The sequence below is a fragment of the Pavona decussata genome, unplaced genomic scaffold (genome assembly GCF_977016875.1).
Source record: "Pavona decussata unplaced genomic scaffold, jaPavDecu1.1 SCAFFOLD_87, whole genome shotgun sequence".
NCBI lineage: Eukaryota > Metazoa > Cnidaria > Anthozoa > Scleractinia > Agariciidae > Pavona > Pavona decussata.
In genome coordinates, this window is record NW_028145504.1 from 3056076 (window position 1) to 3077500 (window position 21425).

The window sequence follows — 21425 nt, forward strand, 5'->3', positions numbered from 1 at the left end:
GCACTCTCTACGGTCCATGAACCGAAACTAAACGAGCATGTGTAAAGAATTTCAAACATCCAAATCACTTTCTTTTACACATGTGTACACAAGGGCAAAAAAGAATCTATTCTTGACGTGCGCACGCACTTCAAACCGACAGAAACTTTCCAATACAGGCTCTATCGAAGGTGAAGCCTTACGACTTCTCAGTACAAAATCTGCAAGAACAATGTTTGAAGAAAACATTACTCTATTCAAACAGAGATTACGCTACAGAGGTTATCCCGATAACCTTATCTCTCTCTAGAAGTCAATTTCAGCGAAAGAATGTCGGCACTACAAAACAAACAAAAAACGCGCAAAAACATTTTGCCGTTTCTTACGGAATATCGCCCTTCTGTGCCTAACCTAAGAACCATTCGGATGAGTAAATGGCACTTGATAGAAAGTCACCCTCTGCGAAGAGGGATCTACAAAGACCCTTCCCTACTTTAGTACAGACAAGATGCCCCTCAAATGGCATAACACGGAATGCTTAATGTAGCCCCAAATATTCCCCATTTTGTGTTTCGCAGATATTTAAAAACTATCCTCCCTTGGCAATTAAAATAATTGTCTGAATGGTTTTATTCAGATATATTGCGTGATACTTATCGTTGTGTTACTAGGAATCATACCAGAAATAACTATGCAATAACGTCATGACCCCGCTGAACTGGTCTGGCCTCCTCTAGCTCTAATCCTTCGCGTTGATTATTCGATCTGTTTTTTAAAGCGGAGTTTCTTTGCTGTGAACTCTCCCAATTTCCACCATTTCAACTTTCGAGTACTACCTAGAAGTTATTATTTCGATTTACCGCTTGAAAAACGTTTGTTTTCTTTCTGAAAACGGCAGATCCGAAGTCTTAAATTCAGACATGTGTCCGCCATTGAACGAAAACAACTTTTCCAAATGATGATTTGCTTTGACGTCACACAAGTAGAGATGAGTGGGTCCCTTCCCTCGTGATATACGCGCAGATAATGGAGTTTGATTGGGCCGCTTTTGTTCAAGACAATCAAAACAATAGATCCCTTCTGGGAGAGGGAAGAATTTAATCTAGTTTTAATGAATAAATCAAATGATGATTTGACGTCACACAGGAACTGATGAGTGGGTCCCCTCTCTCGTGATATGTGCCTGGAAAATAGATTTTGATTGGGCCGCTTCTGTTGAAGACAATCAGAACAATATATCCTTACTAGGGGAGGACAGAGTTTAATGCATAATTAATGTGCACATTTGTGTATACGATGAAGAAAAACAAGATGCCTGCTACACTGGCATTACGCGTGATGCTGGGGCTGATTCATTTATTCCAACTGTATGCTTCGCCGATTGATAAAACTATCCTTGCTAATGGAATAGTTTGAGTCACGACGATCGCGTTACGTTGTTTACCTTGTGTTACGCGACTCAGACTATTACCGGAAATCTGTAAAATTCCATTACGATAATGTAAGCTTTTCAATGACCTCTTTTTAGTCTCGCGTCTTCGTCTAAGACTGTCAAACAAAGCACGATTCCTTCGCCAGGAACTCACCAATTTCCACCGTTTTAAATGTCGGGTGCTTCTTAGAAGTTATTCTTTCGATTTACCGCTTCAAAATGGTGAAATTGCTGTTTGAAAACGGCACACTTGAGTCCAGAATATGTTATAAACAACATGGCGCCACAATTTAATGCAGTTTTAATGAAGAAATCAAATGATGCGTTGACGTCACACAGGTAAGGGTGAGTGGGTCCCCTCCCTAGCGATATAAGCCACAAGAATGGATTTTGATTGGCCTGCTGTTGTTGAAGACAATCAGAACAATACATCCCGAGTAGGAGAGGGGAGAGTTTAATTAATAAATTAATGTACCGATTTGCAGCTACGAGGAAGAAAAAAAACAAAAAAAAAAAAAACAAGATGCCTGCTACACTGGCATTACGCGTGATGCTGGGGCTGATTCATTTATTCCAACTGTATGTTTCACAGATTTATAAAACAATCTTTGCTAATGGAATAGTTTGAGTCACGAAGATCGCGTTACGTTGTTTCCCTTGTGGTACGCTACTCAGGGTTTCAAGGGAAATTGCGGGAATTCCATTGCGATAACGTAAGGTTCTCAATGACCTCTTTTCTGTCTGCAATCGTGGTTTAAGACTGTCAAAGAAAGCACGATTCCTTCGCCAGGAACTCTCCAATTTCCACCATTCTAGATGCCGAGTGCTTCTTAGAAGTTATTCTTTCGATTTACCGCTTCAAAATGGTGAAATTTCCGTTTGAAAAACGGCACAATTGAGTCCAGTACATGTTAACAATATGGCGACACAAGTTTAATCCAGTGTTAATTAAGTGATGCTTTGACGTCACACAGGTAGGGGTGAGTGGGTCTCCTCCCTCGCAATATGAGCGACAAGAATGGATTTTGATTGGCCTGCTTTTGTTGAGGACAATACATCCCGAGTAGGAGAGGGGAGAGTTTAATGAATAAATTAATGTACCGATTTGTAGCTACGAGGAAGAAAAAAAAAAAGAAATCGACCCGTTTTTAGACACGGTATGCCCCCTCAGGGCATCCCGCGTAAAAAGAAATCGACCCGTTTTTAGACACGGTATGCCCCCTCAGGGCATCCGGCGTAAAAAGATACCCGACCGAAACCTAGACACGTCATGCCCTGCGGGCATTCCGTGTAAAAAGGGAGATCTTTGAAAAACGCCGTACTCGTAAGAGCAAATTATCTTTGCAGGTCATATTCTTCCTATCTCGACCAATAGGAGCCGTGTTTGGCCTGTCTTCATTATTTTACCATCACTGGGAAACAATTTTTGCACGATGCGCCGCTGACCCGATTGAATAACACTCGATGAAATACGTTTGATCTAATGGCATCTAACCCGATAAAATGAGTTACGATCCAATGGCATCTAACCCGATAAAATCAGTTACGATCAAGAGAGGATGGTTACGATCCAATGGCATATAACCCGATAAAATCAGTTACGATCCAATGGAATGATACTCGATCCAATGGCAAGAAGAACATGATCAAATGGAATACTGTCCGATCCAATGGAATAGGAAATGGTCATGAGTTACGATCCAATGGCATCTAACTCGATAAAATCAGTTACGATCCAATGCAATGATACTCGATCCAATGGAATAGGAAATGATCCGATGACATGTTTGACCCAATTCCCCCTCCATAGTATAATTGCCAGAATTGTATTCGATGCGTCTGAAGTTTTGGAGTTATTGGAGTTGGAGTTATGCCCTTCAAGCTTGGCATCAATAATGTACGCCAAGCAAGAAACAAAATGTCACCCGTTTTGACGTTGCAATTGCATTACTCTCGGCCCCAGACCCTTTCTGCTACAACCGACTATCTGCATTCTCGAACAGGTAATTATAGAGGCGGACAGTGCTACTCGAAACGCACGCCAAGTGCCCATATTACCCTACGTCTCTTCCTCATCAGGTTATTTGGAGTAAACGATGCCTGATTAACAAAAAAAAATGAGAATGTCAATCGAACATGAAATGGACCCGAAAGCAAAATTGGAACGAGAGAAAATGTTTCAGAAACGAAAACGCCATTATAAGGACGATGCCTACTAATACAGTCTATTACTATGTGGGAAAAGGAGATCTTAGCAAGGGCTTCTCAAATCCAAAAAGAAAATTGGGGTAACCACGCATTTTTTAGAGATAATTAAGAAACAATACTGAATTCTAAAAAGAGCTAAAACACAAAGCAATGTATGGCATTTTTATCAAATTGAAGTTTTATTATGTCTGAAAAATGCATCATTACCTCCAATTCTCTTTTCAAATACCAAGAGCACTTGCCAAGTTCTGCTTTCTCCGCATAGTTTTTAACGGCGCAAAAATATCCCTGCATTAGTAGGCACCACCCATAGGAAACCCGAGCATCTCCATATGCGCGTCCTTAAAAGACCTTTCAAATAAACATAATTTATTTCTTACTTCTGTTAGATCAGCCTTAGCGTCTAACCAAGATAAAGCAACGAAAGAAATATAAAAATTACAATGAACATTTGTATCGATAAAAGTTACACATTGAAAATCATAAGTTTGTAATATACTCGGATGAAGTTTCAAGAAGTGTCCAGCGTTGTTGTTGCAAAACAACAACTTTCCGAGAAGAAAGGCGGTACTACAAGTCCACGCCTATTTCCATAAATTAAAGTGTACGTGCTTACAACTTTCAGCTACCTTATCAAAAATACAATATGTGGTTTCAGAACTAAAAGTATTGACATTGACAGTCACCTTCAAATGGAAAGATCTAAACATTATTACTATTATAATTCAAATAAGTACAGTGAAAACTAACTTTAATAACAAGATATCGGTTGGTATAAATTCGGTAAAGAAACGCTGAATATCTTCACCAAAAACGATAATAACAAGAAGGATGGCCATTTCCAGGCAAATGCCAGCGAAAGGTTAACTTAAGGTCAGATACAATGAATTACGGCTTGACCTTATGAAAACAATCTATTGTTATTGAGGAAAAACCAATTTCAAACATTCTTGACGGAATATTTTTAATAATATATAATATTTTTATCCCTTTGATTCGAATATTCCCGTAAATAAAGCATAAATTAAGAAGATATAACGAAGAGACAAAATTCTCTGTTACTCCGAGTGGATCTTGTGTCTTATAGGGGGCCTCGATCGATGGTAACGGTCGATATGTCGGTCGACACACGGTCGACTCACGGTCGATATCTCGGTCGATGTATCCACCGAGTATCGGTCGATTGTCGGTCGAGTATCGGGCGAGTGTCGGTCGAGCATCGGCCGCTATATAGGCGACTTATCAACCGATCATTGGATCACCTTCGGTCGAGAGATCGACCGACAGTCGGTCGCGATAGCATCGGCAGAGTGTCGGCAATTTATCGGTGAACCGTCGGTCAAGTATCGGTAAAGTATCGGTCGATGCATCGGCCGATACTCGGTCGACACGAAAAAGGAACGAGGATTTTGCTTTGTTTTAAACCGGTTAAACCGGGACACTACAGTGTAATACGCTGGCATATTTTTGCGCTTTCTCTTGACCTAACGTGGTAAAAAGATGCAATGGTGGAAGAATCAAATGAGATAACGACAGACTATCGACCGACTATCGGTCGTTATTGATATGACGACCGATATTGCGGTGCGCGATGTACATGAATGTCGATCGAGATAAGGAAGAAGTGTCGAAAAAACATATCGATGGAATATCGACCGATATATCGGCCGATACTATCGGCCGGTAAGCGATGAAATATCGATGATGTGTCGGTGAAGTGTCGGTGTATTTCTATCTATATCGGCCGACAGCCACCTCGGTCGATACGACGACTGTCATAGCGGTACAACATCGACCGAGTCATCCCCAATTACCGACCGAGTAGCAACCGAGTAGCGACCGAGGCTCGACCGAGATATCGACCGTCAGTCGACCGTGAGTCGACCGACATATCGACCGTTACCGTCGACCGAGGCCCCCTATAAGACACATGATCCCTCCGAGTTTCGTCCTCACGCACTCATCAGACAGTATTTAATGGAGAATAAACCTGTCAAGTTATATATATACACGCGTCTATTGATTACAAAAAGCAGGGCAATAAACAATATTGTTTTAAAACTTGAGTGTTAGAATGATACGTAACAGCACCTTCAGCGTTCGCGTTATCTTCTGCTATAATTCGAATTCGCGGTCCGGAAAAAAATAATTTAACCGTAAAAATAAAAAGGGCCGCCAGATTCTGATACTCAGGACGCCGGAGAGTCCGTGGAAATGTCAAAGTTTTTGACAAACCCAAATGCGGCAAAAACCGGTGAGGGTAAAAGGCGGAAAGAGTTTGCGGAATGGTATGTGGAATGGCGTGCGGAATGGCATAATTATGCGAAATACGATTTACGCGGGAAATAAATTAACTGAAGAGCGCGTCATGTTTTCGCGCCAATTTTATAAGAGCAGCAGTTTTTTTGATGCTGCGGACTCTTGCTAAATATTTACAACAATTCGAGGATTTGATCGTCTGATTGTTGATTTGGAAGAAGTGAGGGTAAAGAAAGCAATGAAAACTGTTTATAGTTTTCGCATTCAAGGAACTATGAGTAAATCCGTAGTAAATTAAATTTCATGTTCACTTTACTCCATGCGACTTCGGTTGACAAAAATAACGTGGCAGCGTAAGGTCTTCTCAGGACAAAGATTGATCCTTTACCGAGGGCAAATAATAAACATTTTTTTCTTTTTTTTTCAACCCTCGGTAAAAGATCAATTCTCATACCCTGTATGCTCGATGATTCATTTATCATGAGCGGGAAAATGAACAACAATTTGACCAAAATGCATTTGTGATAAGGATAGTTTCACAACCAGTGTCGATATTTAGACACCATGCCTGTCATCCGCTTTTTTGCTCCAGGGCTTTTTCGCTTTTAAATCTCATTTTAGGTTGGGACGTCTGGCACTGAAAACCTTAATTAAAGACGGATATGTTTAGTTCGATAACGCGTAACTGAACTATAGCTACCTGAATCGCCGCATTGAATAGCTAGGTAGCTAGCTCAGCAGCTCAACAGTGACTTGCGTACTCGTCGCTCGACGAAAATGTAGGGATGAGAAAAAGTAGAACATATTTTTCCCATGAGTTGTACAAATTGTAACCGTCAAAGAGTCTGATAAAATGACTGAGTTTAAATTTAAAATTTCTCAAGAAATAGTTTTGGCCTTGGACTTATGTTATTTCTCCAGTCTGGTGTTGCTTTTTGTCTAGGCTGCTCGCTGCGACGTTCTTTTTGTCAACTAGAAATTTAATTTATTCTTGTATTTATTATTGTATATTTTCTAATCCTCGATCTGTTGTTTGGTCACTTTATAGTCCGCAACATCGAAAAAACTGCTGCTCTTATAAAATTGGCGCGAAAACAGGATGCGCTCTTCAGTTAATTTATTCCCCGCGTAAATCGTATTTCGCATAATTATGCCATTCCGCACGCCATTCCACATACCATTCCACAAACTCTTTCCTCCTTTTACCCTCACCGCCGGAAACTCAAGTAAACACGAGCCTGTGAACTTTTGAGTTGACGAAGTTCAAAAATAATTTGAAAATAATTTTGAATAATTTTTCGACCCTCGACCATTTACCCTCGACCCTCGACTAGTTACCCGCGACCCTCGACCCTCGACCAAAAGGCAAACTCTTGTTTTTGAGTCAATTGTTCATAAGGTAAAACTTGTTTTCATGGCGGCACTTGGAAATCAGTTCTGATCTCTAGTTTAGGATTCTGTCGGGGTTTGCAGTAATTATCATTAGTTTCTCTGTTAAGCATAGGTCGCATCGTTTAGAAATGTTGTTGTAGGGTCTTGCACGGCTGATTATAGTCCATTTGATGTTGAAGTCTTGATTATTGTCACGTAGTTTCCAGATGTATTTGGAGAGCTCGGTGCTGTTCGTGTATTCCTATGTTTAAATGTCGCTTTGTGTTGTGAAAATCTTTGTTTAAACGTCCCTTCTGTCAGTCCGATAGAGTTCTTGGTTGCGTTGTTTGTAGTCACTTGTGCGTTGTAGATTACACTGGAGGCCAGGCATTTGTTGTCAAGCGGGCATTGATCTTTGTTACGGCAATTGCATCGTACTTGGCCCGACGTAACTAATCGAACAGTTCGGTAATCGAACTTAATCGAACCCAATCGAACTTAATCGAACGATTGGGTTTGATTAGTTCGGAAATCGAACACAATCGAACCAAAAAATTTGTGTGAGAGTTCGATTGAGTTCGATTTCCGAACCCAATCGAACCCAATCGAACCTAATCGAACGATATAAAAAATCACTTAAAATATCCCAGTTCAGCGGCGGGACTGTCTCATCATATGTATATACCGTAAGTAAAAATTAATAACAACAACTAATAACCACTTTATTGAAATAACCTTTGGGAATAAAAAATACAGCGAGTTTACTGTAAAATCGAAAATGATTTAAGTTCAACGGACTATGAGATAATGCAAATTATTACAATCTGAATCATTGAATAATGCAATTCGAGGGATTTGATTGGCTTAGCGGCCATGGTAATATGAGCCATTATACCATGGCCGAGAAATGGCGACCATTAAATTTTCTGCTGGTTATTCTTGCACAGCGAAATCCGTAAGATCTAGCAATATTTCTTGGTTGTTTTTAATAAAACAACAAGACGCATATGTGCGTGAACTTGGGCTTCTTTCCTGGCATATCCAGCTGTAAACGCCAGAAAGTTGACATAATACAATCTCAGTTGTCATTTGTCGATTGTTTTACAGCTCAAGCATAGTACAAGCAAGCACATTGAAAGCAATGTATATTCCTGGTCTAAATTTTACCGTCTGTCCGTTTTTTACGCCCGGTCTGTAGTCTGCGTTTTACACTGACCGATTAAGTAATAAATTTTAGAATCTAATAAAGGTAAAATCTGAGCTTTCAACCTCTGTGTGCATCTATCTGGCCAACAGGATTTAGCAAAGTGGGCAGGGATATCTTGTGTTGGCATCATCCCCCCCCCCCCCCCTTGCAAAAGTTTTTGTTTTTTGAAATAAGGGAATTCTGATTGAAATTGGTGTTTCGTGGAAATTTCTGTATGTCAGTATCTTTCACCCATTAATCGATGAACGTCACATAGGCGAAATTTGATCCGTCTCCAGTGCATGCGTTTGTTTACGCAAGATTACGAAGTTGTCACGTTTTGGCAATTAATATAGAGAGAAAAACAGACAGAATGCTTTCCTAAAGGAAAAATTTATTCAGAAAAGTCTTTGTTTACGCCTAAGAAAAAAACGCTTATAATTCTAAATGCGACACGAGAGACGCGAAAGCGATTTGAAGGAACTATCAGTCCATTTCGAAGCGAATTTATCAACCCGTGCGTGGCACGTTTTTCAAATTTTCGCTAAAACTGTTCAGAATATAAAGAATCGGTCAATTAGAATAGTATTTCAGTACAAATTCACGATCAAACCTGTAATTTTTTCAGCCGTTGAATTCCCAGAAGTACTAAAAAATTTTGTAGAAAGTCCGTGGCCTGAATAAATATTTGAGATGTCCGCGCTCCGCTAACTCGTCGCCTGGATAAAACAACAATTTGTACTCGAAGCACAGTTTCTTCGCCGTTATTTCTCGGATTTCCGCTATCGAAACTGTTGAGTATTCCTAAGTAGTACTTCTTTCAATGTACCATTTCGAAAAGTTGTGTTTCCTTCGGAAAACGCGAAAATCGTCGACTAAAAAATGGCCGACGCATGCAAACCCATGCAGCGACAAGATTACCTGCGCATGCGTTTTAAGGCCCAGACGGCGATTTGTGACTGAATGAGGAAAACAAAAAAAAAAAAAGAAGGGCAATTTTCAACTTGGTATCCCTTTGGGAAGCCCAAGTAATTATTCCACTTGCGCTTGTTGGGTATGAGATGATACGCGCCGAGTTGGCTATCTATCATCTCATATCCAACGCGCGCTCGTGGAATAATTGTTAATTAGTTGCGAAGAACGCGGTCTTCAACACAACATCCACAAGATAACTTGAGACTAGTAATAATCAAAGATTTAGGTAGGTGCGTTCGATCGGTTTTTTGTTTTTTTTCGTCGATGGTTTTGTATTGACAAGAGGAACTGCGAGGAAAAGACCGAACAGCGATGAGGAACCGCGAACAGCGAAAAGCACATGGAGTGAGATCCGGGAATTACCATGCCAACAGTGACGGCTGCACAATGTCGAGGCTTGTCGTGTGAAATCGAGGCCAAATGTGCCAGCCAGAACAACCCTGAAATGGCATCACGATCGATACCCGCGGGGAATTTGAAACGACTGGAACGATATGCGTTCTCCTGATTGTCGAACGCAATAAATGAAACTGCCATATTTGCAAGTAAAGCAATTAAAGCAACAATAAAGTGGTTAACCGTGTAAGGTCGCATGGATTCATCAAAACGGAAAATAAATCAATTTTTGTTGCTGGAGTCATCTCCAAAACAGTGTGTGTTCTCATACTCCGGACACTATTTTCAACTAACAATCGGAACCGGGGAATCCAATCAGAAAAATATATACAGTCGACTCCCGATAACTCGAACCCTCGCTAACTCGAACCTCGCGCTAACTCGAACCAGTTTTCCTTTCCTTTCAGGTCATTTTCTTTATAATGTTACCCTCGATAACTCGAACCCCCGATATTTAAACTCGAACCTTTTTCAATTTCCCTTGAAGGTTCGAGTTATCGAGAGTCTACTGTATTCACTGATGCAAAATCAAACCTCATCCGCGAACTCAACAGAACCCATCGACCTCAATCGAACTAATCGAACCCATTCGAACGTTTGATTTGGTTCGATTAGCCCAATTTTTTTGTGAGGGTTCGATTGTGTTCGATTATCGAGTATCATGGACATGACAGGAAGCGTTCTGACGAAGACAGTTATTTATTGCACACTTTTTTTACTCGCACGTTCTTTTCCATCTGGAAAAAAATACGCCTTACTAACTACATGAGGCCACCAAACTTTTTGAACTTATTTCCTTGACCCCAGGGGGAGGGGGGGAATGGGCCTGTTCCACTAACTCGACCGATAATTAGTCTTAGCCGGGATAGGGCAGTATAACCAGCAAAGCTTAATCGTCGATACTCTTGACAGAATTAAACTTATTGATTGATCAAAATTGTGAACATGAACGTGGTAAAAACGGAAAGAACTTACGTGGCTGAGGTTGATTGAAACTGGCGGGAAATCGTTACAATTTATAGTTATATTTGCGAGGATGATCTTGTCTAACAATATCGTCCAATCATAAATACCTGTGGACAGATAATATCTAAAAAAAAAACCCAAAAATTTTAGAGGCGTCGACTGGCGCGGAAATTACAACACGTTTGTAAAAAAGATCATTCTTTTGCGATGATTTTTCATGAATCAAAATGTTCCTTGGCGTGACGGCACAGGGCTAGCTAATGAGGCCATGCATCAAAACAATTACTTTATTCCACGCGAAAGGAATCATTATAACTTAAATTTCCTGTGGTTTAATGAAGAAACCAACCTGAGTTCGAGAGTCGTCTGAAAATTTAGCCAATAGAAATCGTCAGAAATTAGGACCCATGTTATGTAAAGCGAACACCTGTTTAATGTATTCATTTTCATCTGGATGTCACAGCCATAACACAGGTTGATGTTGCTATCATGTTCTCAATATTTTTTTTTGCCTGGATCATTTCGCTGATGACAAACGAAATAGCCGCGGATGAGTAAGTTCATTTACTACGGACAGCTGGTTACAGCAGTTCCCTGGTTTAGAATTATTATACTAAGAAATGCTGCTTATTTAAATTTCGCTTACAATAATTTAAATTTAAACGATTTTCTGCAGGCTGTGGATATTTAATTGAAGCAAACACATAATACAACTTTGTTTTGGTTTCGCTGTCATAGTGGACTTCTAGGTAGTAGCTATCAAAAGCATCGAAACTTTCCAGTATATAAAGTGTGTTATTAAACAGTGATCTGCGAAAAGAAGGTACTCAATTACGGCTTTTAATAAACCACAATGCGGCAACGGCAACGGCAACAAAAACGTCACTTGAAGATAGATGTTTGCGTTACTTGTATTACTTCGCGATAATTCAAATTCGTTCAACTTGAACAATGTGGCTGAACTTCTCCGCAACAGAACAGATACGAAGGGCGTTCAAGCTGAGGCAGAAAATAAAAAATATATTGTCATATTCTCACGTTCTCCACAAACCTCGGAATTGGTAATTTCACGCTGTTGACACTCTGTTGTTTCAGGTCAGTGTTTGGCCGAGCACGATAAGTGTTCGATTTGGGCAAGCGATTTTTTTATTGATGCGGCGTACAGAGCCAATGACCTAGAAAAAAATCTCAAATTTTTATATTTTTGTGTTGATTTCAGTTTTATGGTCACATCAGCTTGAAGTTAAAGTTTTAGACTTGAATAATTTGTATATATTTTTATGTATTTTATAGTTTTCATAGGTTTTAGTTTTAAATTGCTGTTTCATTTTTGTTGTCTTGCAACTGAAAAAGCTCCCTTTCCCATCATTTTACCTAGATTTGAGTAAAAAGTAGTTAGTGTTAGTTGCAAAACCCCTGCACAAACTTTAAGCTTTGATATACATCGTGTATGAATAAAAATTATCTATGTAACAATCAAGCTCTGACCTGGAAGAATATACCAAAATTTATAACTGATGCACGTGCAGGGCCTCTGTATTTCTCATTAAATCCGATTGTTTTGTGACTATCTCGTAGTCGTCGCCGTAATAGCTTCTCAAACTACTTCTTTTTATGAATCCTTCCGCCGAACAGCATGGGTTAGGTTTTCAGAGGGTTCCTTGCATGCTTGTTATGTTGTCAGCTTACTAGGCAACTTGTCAGATGAATTGTAAACACGCTTCTCAAATATTGTCCCATGTTGCTTCACCATAAATGCTTCATTTTAGTTTCGGCGAATTCAAACCCCACACGTTTTCGGAACGGTATATTTTATTCCTTATCAATTGGCTATGATGGATGTCGGAGCACTTTTTGCATCTGAACCAATGTCGGCAAATAATCCCCGTTATTAAAATTAATTTACAGTGGTTAAGTTCAGACGTACCGCAAATTATTGATTGGAATTAAAAAAAAAACGAATAGCAAATACAAAACAGAACGGCGTACAACGTCTTTTAACCAAAACCATGCTTTCCAAAAAAAAAACTATATAGAGCATGGATTAAGTTATTAGTAGCTTTTTTGTCTTTTTCATTCATGGCTGTTTGAATGCAAATATTAATATACACAGCCGCTGTTTGTTGTCACGAGTGCCTGTCGGGCATCAGTAAACAGCAATTTGAATCTCATTATAAAACAGAGATTAGTTTGAAATTAATGTTTAAAATCCTGGGATGCAGGGTCTACTGACTCTCAATTTCTGATGGATATCTTACTAAGAATAAAGAGACAGTAGCATGTAGGTAAAAAAAGTTAACTTGGCTTCTATCATCTCTTCCCTAGCTGGACATTAGCCTGTACAAGCTCTCGTTTTCCCTTGTCTTTAATATCTTAGGATTAACTGCCTCCTTCCTTCTTCACGGTCATGTCTGATGAGACCTAAAAATGGCGAATAAGAAGACATTTTTATCGTCAAATCAAATAACGGTTTTCTAAGAACACCAGGACACTTTTTTCTGATACAGCAAAAAGGGGAATTGCCATAAATCTAAAGGCTGTTTTCCACATTGTCCCCAACGTACCACTGCAAATGATGGAGTGATCCCTGGGCCGAGAACACCGTGATCATTGGCGACAAGAAATGATTGTCAGCAATCACGATTTCTCGATTTTAGGGAAGAGAAATCTAGTTTTACTAAAGTACTGTTCCGTCGTTTTATCCTAGCGTTTAGCCGGTAACCTTCGTGATGAAATTTTATTTTAAATTTGCCTGGCAAAAAACATGAAAGTCCATTTTGGTTGCACGTCGCTCCGTTCGTTCATATACTGACGATAAAGCAATTCGATTTTTTTTTCAGATACCAAGAAACTGCTGATGTACTTCACGAGATTACAAATTCAAAAACATATTTCAAGTATCTACGGCCTTATCACAAAGGTAAAGTACCCACTTTCTTCCGGAAAATGCCGCTTTTCTGGAATCACCATGCTTCAAAAGCCTAAAAATGTGGGATTATAAAAAATAAATAAATGATGTTGATGACATTCTTTATTCATTGGCCTTGTAGCATGTTTTATCAGTGGACTGAGTGGCGACGTTTTTTGTTTAGCATTAGGAAAAGAAAGTTCGATGTTATCGAACCAGAAAAATCTCACATCTCTAGGCCTTTGAAATTGCTTACTTTTTTATAGTTTACACTCTGTGTTCTGAAACTTTAAGCTGTATAATTCATATCATTCTCCAGGCAATCCGGTTCAAGTGACTGTCGGAATGGTTGTTGTCCACTTTGTAGGGGTAAGAGAGATGGAAGAGGTAAGACATCCGCTGTTGACATTTCTCAAAACTGTATGAAAAGAAGCCGATAGTTCTTCACATCAGTTGCTTTGAAACTGTTATCAGTTATTTACGATTTTTCAGACTGCAATGCTGTATTTTAATTATGCCTGGTGGGAAGCAAAACTGAAAATATCATTTCTTCGATTCCAACATCATAAATGAGATTTATGATACTCAACGCACATGTGCCAAAGGTTGTGTCCACTCGGCCGATTTTTATCTTATGGTTGTTGGCAAGTGATTATTGACAACCACGAGATTTTGTGAGCACACGGCACACGTCAGCGCACTCCATGAAAGTTATTGTAAAAGAGGAAATTGAGGGTCCACTGCAGGGTTTGAGTCATTATTGTGTTCGTTCTTCGAGGATGTCAAGCTAGGGCTATTTATTTTTTTATGCAAAAATTAACTCTTATCAGTCTGCGGTCATGAGTCATAAAATTGTTCGTTTGACGTTTTGCCATGTCCAAATAGTTTATTTTTGGATTGAGGTGATCTGCTTGTAATTAACAATTATTCCACGAGCGCGCGTTGGATATGAGATGATAAATAGCGCTTAGCGCCTCGTTGGCTATAATCATCCCATATCCAACAAGCGCGAGTGGAATAATTGTGTTATTGAAAACAATCAAGAAATATTTCTGGATCTTGCTGATTTCGCATCGCAACTGGGGAACAACTAGAAGACAATTTAATGGTCGCTTTTTCTCGGGCATGATAAAATGGCTCACTGATATACCATGGCTGCTAAGCCAATCAATTTCCTGGAATTACTTTATACGATAATCCAGTTTTTAATAATAGATAAAATTTGGACAGGTCAAACTTGTTTAGAAGGTAAGTTTGGTCATCGGGTGAATTCAGTATGACGCTGTACACAAATTAATGTTTTCTGCAAAGAAACTACTGAGTAAAAAGCATCGTTGTGACTAAAATTGTATGCGGGTATAATTTTTCGAGAGATGTTGTTGTCTTGTTGTTGGCTGCCAATGTCATGGACTGTGACACTACGTTTTACTTCCGGAAACTACTCGTCGGACGAAAACGTTATACTGAGAGTAGGTTTGCGGAAGCTGTGATCCCAAAAATTATGCATAACAGTGGAAAGTCGTCTGTGGCTCGATTATTAAGTCTGGTTATATATAGACCTCCATCATGGTAACCATAAATTTTCATGGACGCCAGATAACAAAACACATTAACACTGCTGGAAGATCACCACAAATTAGTAAAACAGTTGCATTTGAGAGTCTTGTCTTTTGAAATAGCAAAGACTTACGTTAACTTGGGACATTTTACCAACGTCTGTAAAATTCACAGATTTAAAAGAATTACATCTTCGCTAAGACTCTTCAGTGTGGTCATTTTTCTAATTTTAAGGAGTTCTTTTCAGTGGTACAAGCTAAGTGGTGGACTTTCGTTTAAGTCACTGAATTAAAAAATAAATTGCCATGCTTTTGCATCTAAAGGGAGTGCTTCTCCATCGCAAGGTTGGCCTGTATACATTTTTATACCTGGGTGGAGAGGTAAAACGTAAAATAAAACGTCTTGGAAAAGGAAAAGCAAGATTGTGGAAACCAGGTTGCAACTAGCAACCATTTCGAACTTCACAAGTCGGTTGTATTATACAATCCTTTTTGTCACGTGATCATTTCTTTCAGGAGTTCTCATTGGACCTGGTGATTAGACAGCAGTGGATAGACCCACGTTTAAACCACTCTTTGGATCACCCTATCACTCTGCCCGGTGACTCGAAGAAGTTCATTTGGCTGCCCGATACATTTTTTCTCAATGTTAGAAGTGCGACTATACATAACGTCATTTCAGAGAACAGTGAAGTTTCGATAAGACCAGGGGGAGTTATCTCTTACAGTACGAGGTTGGTATTTGAAGCTAAAGCAAAAACTAACGACACACGATGTAACGATGGTGTGATTGGTTTAAGGACGGTGCCTACTTGTGTTACTGCGCATACGTTCTGCTCATCTTGACATACTCGGGTTTCCTATGGATGGTGCCTATTAATACACGGATTTTTTGCGCAGTTAAAAACTATGTGGAGAAAGCAGAACTTAGCAAGTGCTCGTGGTATCCATAAAGAAAATTGGGGGTAACCATGCATATTTCAAAGGTAATAAAGCTTCAATTTGGAAAAAAAACGTCATGCATTGCTTTGCATTGCTTACTGCTGTTTTTGGAATAATTGTTGCTAATTATCTCTAAAAATATGCCCCGTTACCCCCAATTTTCTTTCTGGATTTCAGTAGTCCATACTACACTTTTCCTGCAAAGTCAAAAACTGTGCAAAAACACTTCTTTATTAGGAGGCACCGTCCTTAAATCAGACTAACGTCGACATCATAAATTGCGTACTTTGCTGTTTGTCTTGCCGCCCATGCAACATGATGCGAGATATTGAACGGATTATAAAGTTCTAGCAGAAAATATTCCACACAGTGTTACAATATTTATTATAAGCTAAGACTACTTCATTAAAGTCAAAAAGAAAACCAACAATCATTATCTGTTTCTACAGACTTACTATAACCTCCGGGTGCACAATGGATTTGTCTGATTACCCACTGGACGAACAAAAATGCGACCTGGAGATATCCACCTGTTAAGTATTGCACAGAAATAGCATGCAATTGATTTTTTTTGTTAATGCATGTTCAGCCTAAATGGTGGATCAGAGAATTAACTCTGTAGTGTATGTTTAAGTGCTGCTAAGGGTGCGTTCGATTGACCCTATTCCGGAATAGGAATACATACAATGACCACAACAAATCCTTCAAAAGAGGTTTTTGGAGTTACTGGAGTACAGAATCGCTCTTACATTGTCGGGTATCAGCGAAAGTTTCAAGAAATGTAGTCCCAAATCAGTTAACCTAAAAAGATAAATCTAACAGCTATTCTGCTTATTCTTATTCCGGAATACGGTCAATCGAACGAAGCCTAAAGGAACCATGAAATTCCTAACCGATCAAGCGTTAGCCCTAGCAGGGAAATGGGAGACCACATGAGGCAAAGAAAAAAAATCGGCGGGAATCGAACCAACGATCTCCGGATTTTATCGTCCATTGCTCAGTCGGTAAAGCAATCACGAGCAAATCCGGACTAACGCTCGGTAGGAATGGGCCCTTTGCAGCTAACGGTCACATGGTACAAAAAAACACCTTGCTGGATGGCAAGCTACGCACTGGGACATCCAAAACAAAGAAATTCAAATTTGACTGGATGAAGTCGCTTTGTTTTAAATGTCCCAGTGCGTAGCTTGTCATCCAGCAAGGTGTTTTTTGTACCATGTGACCGTCAGCTGCAAAGGGCCCATTTTACGGGTTCACTTTGCACTTTAATATTCACTTCAGAGTTAAATCTCTGATGTATCATTTGTGTCCTTAGTGCTAGCGGCACAACATTCGTTTATACCTGTTCAGCCTACCCGTGGTAACGGTAAGAACAGCTCAAAATAGGGGTTTTGCACTTAAGTCCGCTTTCTTATTAGTTACAATTGGTACATTTACATTTTAGTAAAATATGTCTTTGTTTCTTTACCCAGCTTTTGTTTGGAATCCGGTTACTTGATATTTGGTATTAAAAATCATGATACAGCTTGAACATGGCCTCCTGAGAGACTATTGCATATTGTAAACCACAAAGTTTTATTGTCTTTAACTACTCCAGAGAGTACCCTTTCAAATAACCACAACACGTTATGAAACACTGCAGATTATTTTCGTAAAACGGCTCTTCTGGGGCCGAGATAACGAGGTAACTCGCAATTTATCATCACTTGGATTCTGTACATTCAAAACGCGTATCAATAAATAGGGCGAGAAGCGTTCTTCACGCAATTACCAATTAAGTTATCGTGGACCATTTTATATAAAATAGCAGGAACACTTGTTTTTGTAACAGCAAAGTACAGAGAAACATATTTATGTCAATATTGTTGCGGGTTACTGAAAAGCATTGCCAGTTTCGAGAAAACCAAGTCTGCAAGCTGGGATTTAAAACTAAATCTGAAGTTTTCGCAGAAAATGCACTTCGGTCCGAAAGAAAAAAATTCTAGACCATAGTCAATGTCACTTTCTTTACTCATGGCTTAATAAAACTCGTTCTCAGATGCATATACAACAAACCACCTCGACTACAAATGGTTGAACGGAAGCAAGGCTGAAAAGATAAAGATCGAGGACAACAAATTGTCACAGCTCACTCTCATTCATACGGAAGCCCTCAAGGACCTTGAACATTATACTAGTGGTGAGTAGAAGCAAAAACAAAACCTAAAACAATACTTTCCTTGATGATGCCTTTGATGGGCGAAAGCTTGGATTTTTAATAACGTTTTATTTGATCAGTAGCTTAGGGCCTCAATTGAACTTTATACTTTCGAGATTTACGGCTTATATTTGGGAGAAAATTGTCGGTTTATCTTACAGTGGTATTTCTCTTACGATAAAAGTATAAGGAAACAATTTTATCCGTTCCTTTAATTTATTTTTTAGAGAGGCAACAGGTCGATATATCAAGCGGAATGAAAAGGAACCGAAAGAAGCCTACAACCTGTAAAGAAACTCATAGTAGCTACTCAGTCCACTTTTTAAAAAAAAAATGTCATTTTTGTGATGTCCGTACACAGGGACACAAAATTAGCGCTCATTTCACCGTGTACCAGTAACATTGTACGTAACAATTGTCAAGTAGATTGAAATTTTTTTATCGTTAATCTGAATCGTTAAGTGATAATCTCACTAAAATGTAATCGTTTGCAAGTGCAGGTACCCACTCAAAACTCGTTGCTCGCTTCTGGTTCAAGCGCAGACTTGGCTACGCCTTCATTCAGATCTACTTCCCAACCATAATGCTGGTGATACTGTCTTGGTTGGTGTTCTGGATTCCTCAGGACGCCGTACCAGCGCGAGTGGCCCTCGGAAGCACCACTGTATTGTCAATTGTAACATTCACTGGATCCTTTCGGAACACACTGCCGAAGGTACGTTGCTTAAAGGGGCATGCACCGTCAGGGAAATTCGACGGATTTCTGGTCAAAATTGTTCAAATATTAGATTGAAGAAAATTAAGTGATTTCACTTATGAGGAACTAAACTATGATCAGTTTTTCAGCGCCGAATTTCTCCAAAATAAAGGGATCGGAAAACTTGAAAAATTTGGCCAATCTTTTCAAGATGTAATCCGTTTCCATCCTAGCCATCCGCAGCCAAAGATACAATTAATAACAAAACTACGTACTGAACAAATCTTTTAATATTGCCATTGATGCAAGTATGTTTCTCGGCCATTCACTTCACACAGGTGACACCGCCCCTTTAAATGGAAGTGTCTCGAGCGAGGGAATGTTATGTTGAGCTGCGTTGCGATGCGTGTGTTTATTTGGATTATATTCCACAGTTGCGTAATGCACTATTCGTCGATAACAGCGGTGTAAAGTATCGATAGGCCTAAATTTCAGTAAACAAAGCCATACAGGGGAGTGTTTGTTCTCCCAAAGTATCAGTTATCTAAGATCAATTACGGGACGAGTCTCCACAAAGAGAAGAAAAGGAAACAGCTGGTTTTTGATACGAAAATCGCTTATTTTTACTTTATTTTATCTTTTAAACTCATTATATATTATTATATTTTTGTTCTGACAGGTTTCCTATATAAAGGCAGTGGATGTCTACTTTATCGTTTCGTTTGCCTTCATCTTTGCAGCATTTATGGAGTATATTCTACTTTTGCTAGACACTGGAGTAAAAAAGCAGAGAATTGATAATTGCGCTGTGAAAAACAACGATGAAGACAACGTAATGGTACTGCTTACTTTGCTTGTTGTTGTTCTTCGTCTTATAGTGTAACATTTTTAATGAAAGCTAGTTTTAGTTTTAGAAGTTTTTAGAAACTATTTTAATATGAACAAAGTGAACCACCCTTAATGTTTTGGACGAAATCACGACGTGACACTCAGTTGAATGCAAACAGCTGTACTGAGTAATAGACAGGAGCAGAATAGGAGAGTATTGGTAAAACGTTTCGGTGGCTCTGATTGTTTTTCAACTGTTAATGAATTTTAGCCAGGCATTATCATAAGGTACAAAATCTTATACTTTGCTCACTTTGCCAATGACCTCAAACAAGGTCTCATTTCAATTTCTTTCCGCTTAAAAATCTAAGGTCAAGCACTCCTCGTATAACATTGAAGAGCTGCAAGAGGTGAAAGTGGAACGCCCAGTATCGAGAAAAGGACCGAAGAAGAAAAGCCTGAAGAGATCAGCTGAAGCAGCCAAAGAATACGTGCAGTATGCATTCGTTAGAAATGAAGCTAGTCCGATAGATCGGGTCTGTCGATACCTTTTTCCGTGTTGTTACGCTGCATTTAATATCATTTACTGGTGTTATTATGAATTATCGTCGTTCGGAAAACATCCACCTGATCACTTATAAAGCCACCTAGTTAATAAAAGGCAAAAACTCTGGAGTAAGCAAGAAAATAAGAACGGACGTGTCAAGCTTGTGGGCGGGAATCCTCGCTTTAATTTGCGCGCTTTTGTCGATTTAAGTCTCCTTTGACAAATTTAAAGATATCAAAGTAAAAACGACTGTTTTGTAGTCTTCATGGTGAAAAAATAATTAAAATACCAGTAGACTAAGTGGTGAATACAGGAAGACTGTTATCATAGTGATGTTTTTCTTATTTCCTTTCTTATTTCGTTATTAAATTAAATTAAATTAATTAATTAATTACATTACTATTGACCGTTGACATTTGCTGTAAATAAAGGCGCCTTCATTTTTGTATTTTAAAACCGCTGTTATAATCCGGCATTGATGAAATCCAGAATGTTTCCGGTTAAAAATATTCCAATATTTTCGAAATTTCAGTGACGGTTTGTTGGCAAATAAAGAAACCGGCGTTGTTCGTTATGATTGGCTTAAGATAATAATATAATAATGATAATAATCATTCGCCTAATCTAAATATTGTTTTAAAATAAAAGAAAATTTGTTAATTAGTCTCTGAAATGTATTCACCTGACCAATTTGGCTCTCTCATATCATCCTTAAAGAAACTTTCTTTCAAAAGTCAGCCCAGAACTGAGGGATGGTGCTTGGATCTGCTAGATTCTCCTAGATTCTCCTAGATTCTCCCGTTTATTCATGGACTAACCAACTGCCCGCTTAAAGCCAGAGGAAGTACAATCTGTATATAACGGTCACCCTTGGGAAATGGCCAGGTGACCGTTATATACAGGGTGACCGCTGTACACAGGTTTCCTTTAAACTCCCCCGGAAGTCAATAAATAGCATGCTACCCACCTCGAATTGCC

At 39.1% G+C, this 21425-nt stretch overlaps 1 protein-coding gene across 2 annotated transcripts in view; it reads left to right on the plus strand.

The window, feature by feature from the left end:
- Positions 1 to 11234: 11234 nt before the first annotated feature.
- The window catches only part of LOC146474804 (glycine receptor subunit alpha-2-like), a 10260-nt gene continuing 69 nt past the window's right edge, over positions 11235 to 21425 (plus strand). Inside the window, exons 1-10 of one of the 2 annotated variants that reach the window (XM_085116540.1) lie at positions 11235 to 11326; positions 13613 to 13692; positions 14000 to 14067; positions 15753 to 15970; positions 16628 to 16710; positions 17494 to 17544; positions 18217 to 18357; positions 18876 to 19090; positions 19752 to 19910; positions 20272 to 21425. The exon at positions 20272 to 21425 is cut by the window's right edge and continues 69 nt beyond it. In XM_085116540.1, the coding sequence (XP_084972666.1) occupies positions 11262 to 11326; positions 13613 to 13692; positions 14000 to 14067; positions 15753 to 15970; positions 16628 to 16710; positions 17494 to 17544; positions 18217 to 18357; positions 18876 to 19090; positions 19752 to 19910; positions 20272 to 20541 (1350 nt within the window). In that variant the 5' untranslated portion in view covers positions 11235 to 11261 and the 3' untranslated portion in view covers positions 20542 to 21425. The remainder of the gene's footprint in view (positions 11327 to 13612; positions 13693 to 13999; positions 14068 to 15752; positions 15971 to 16627; positions 16711 to 17493; positions 17545 to 18216; positions 18358 to 18875; positions 19091 to 19751; positions 19911 to 20271) is intronic. The other variant, XM_085116541.1, reaches the window with a different exon arrangement.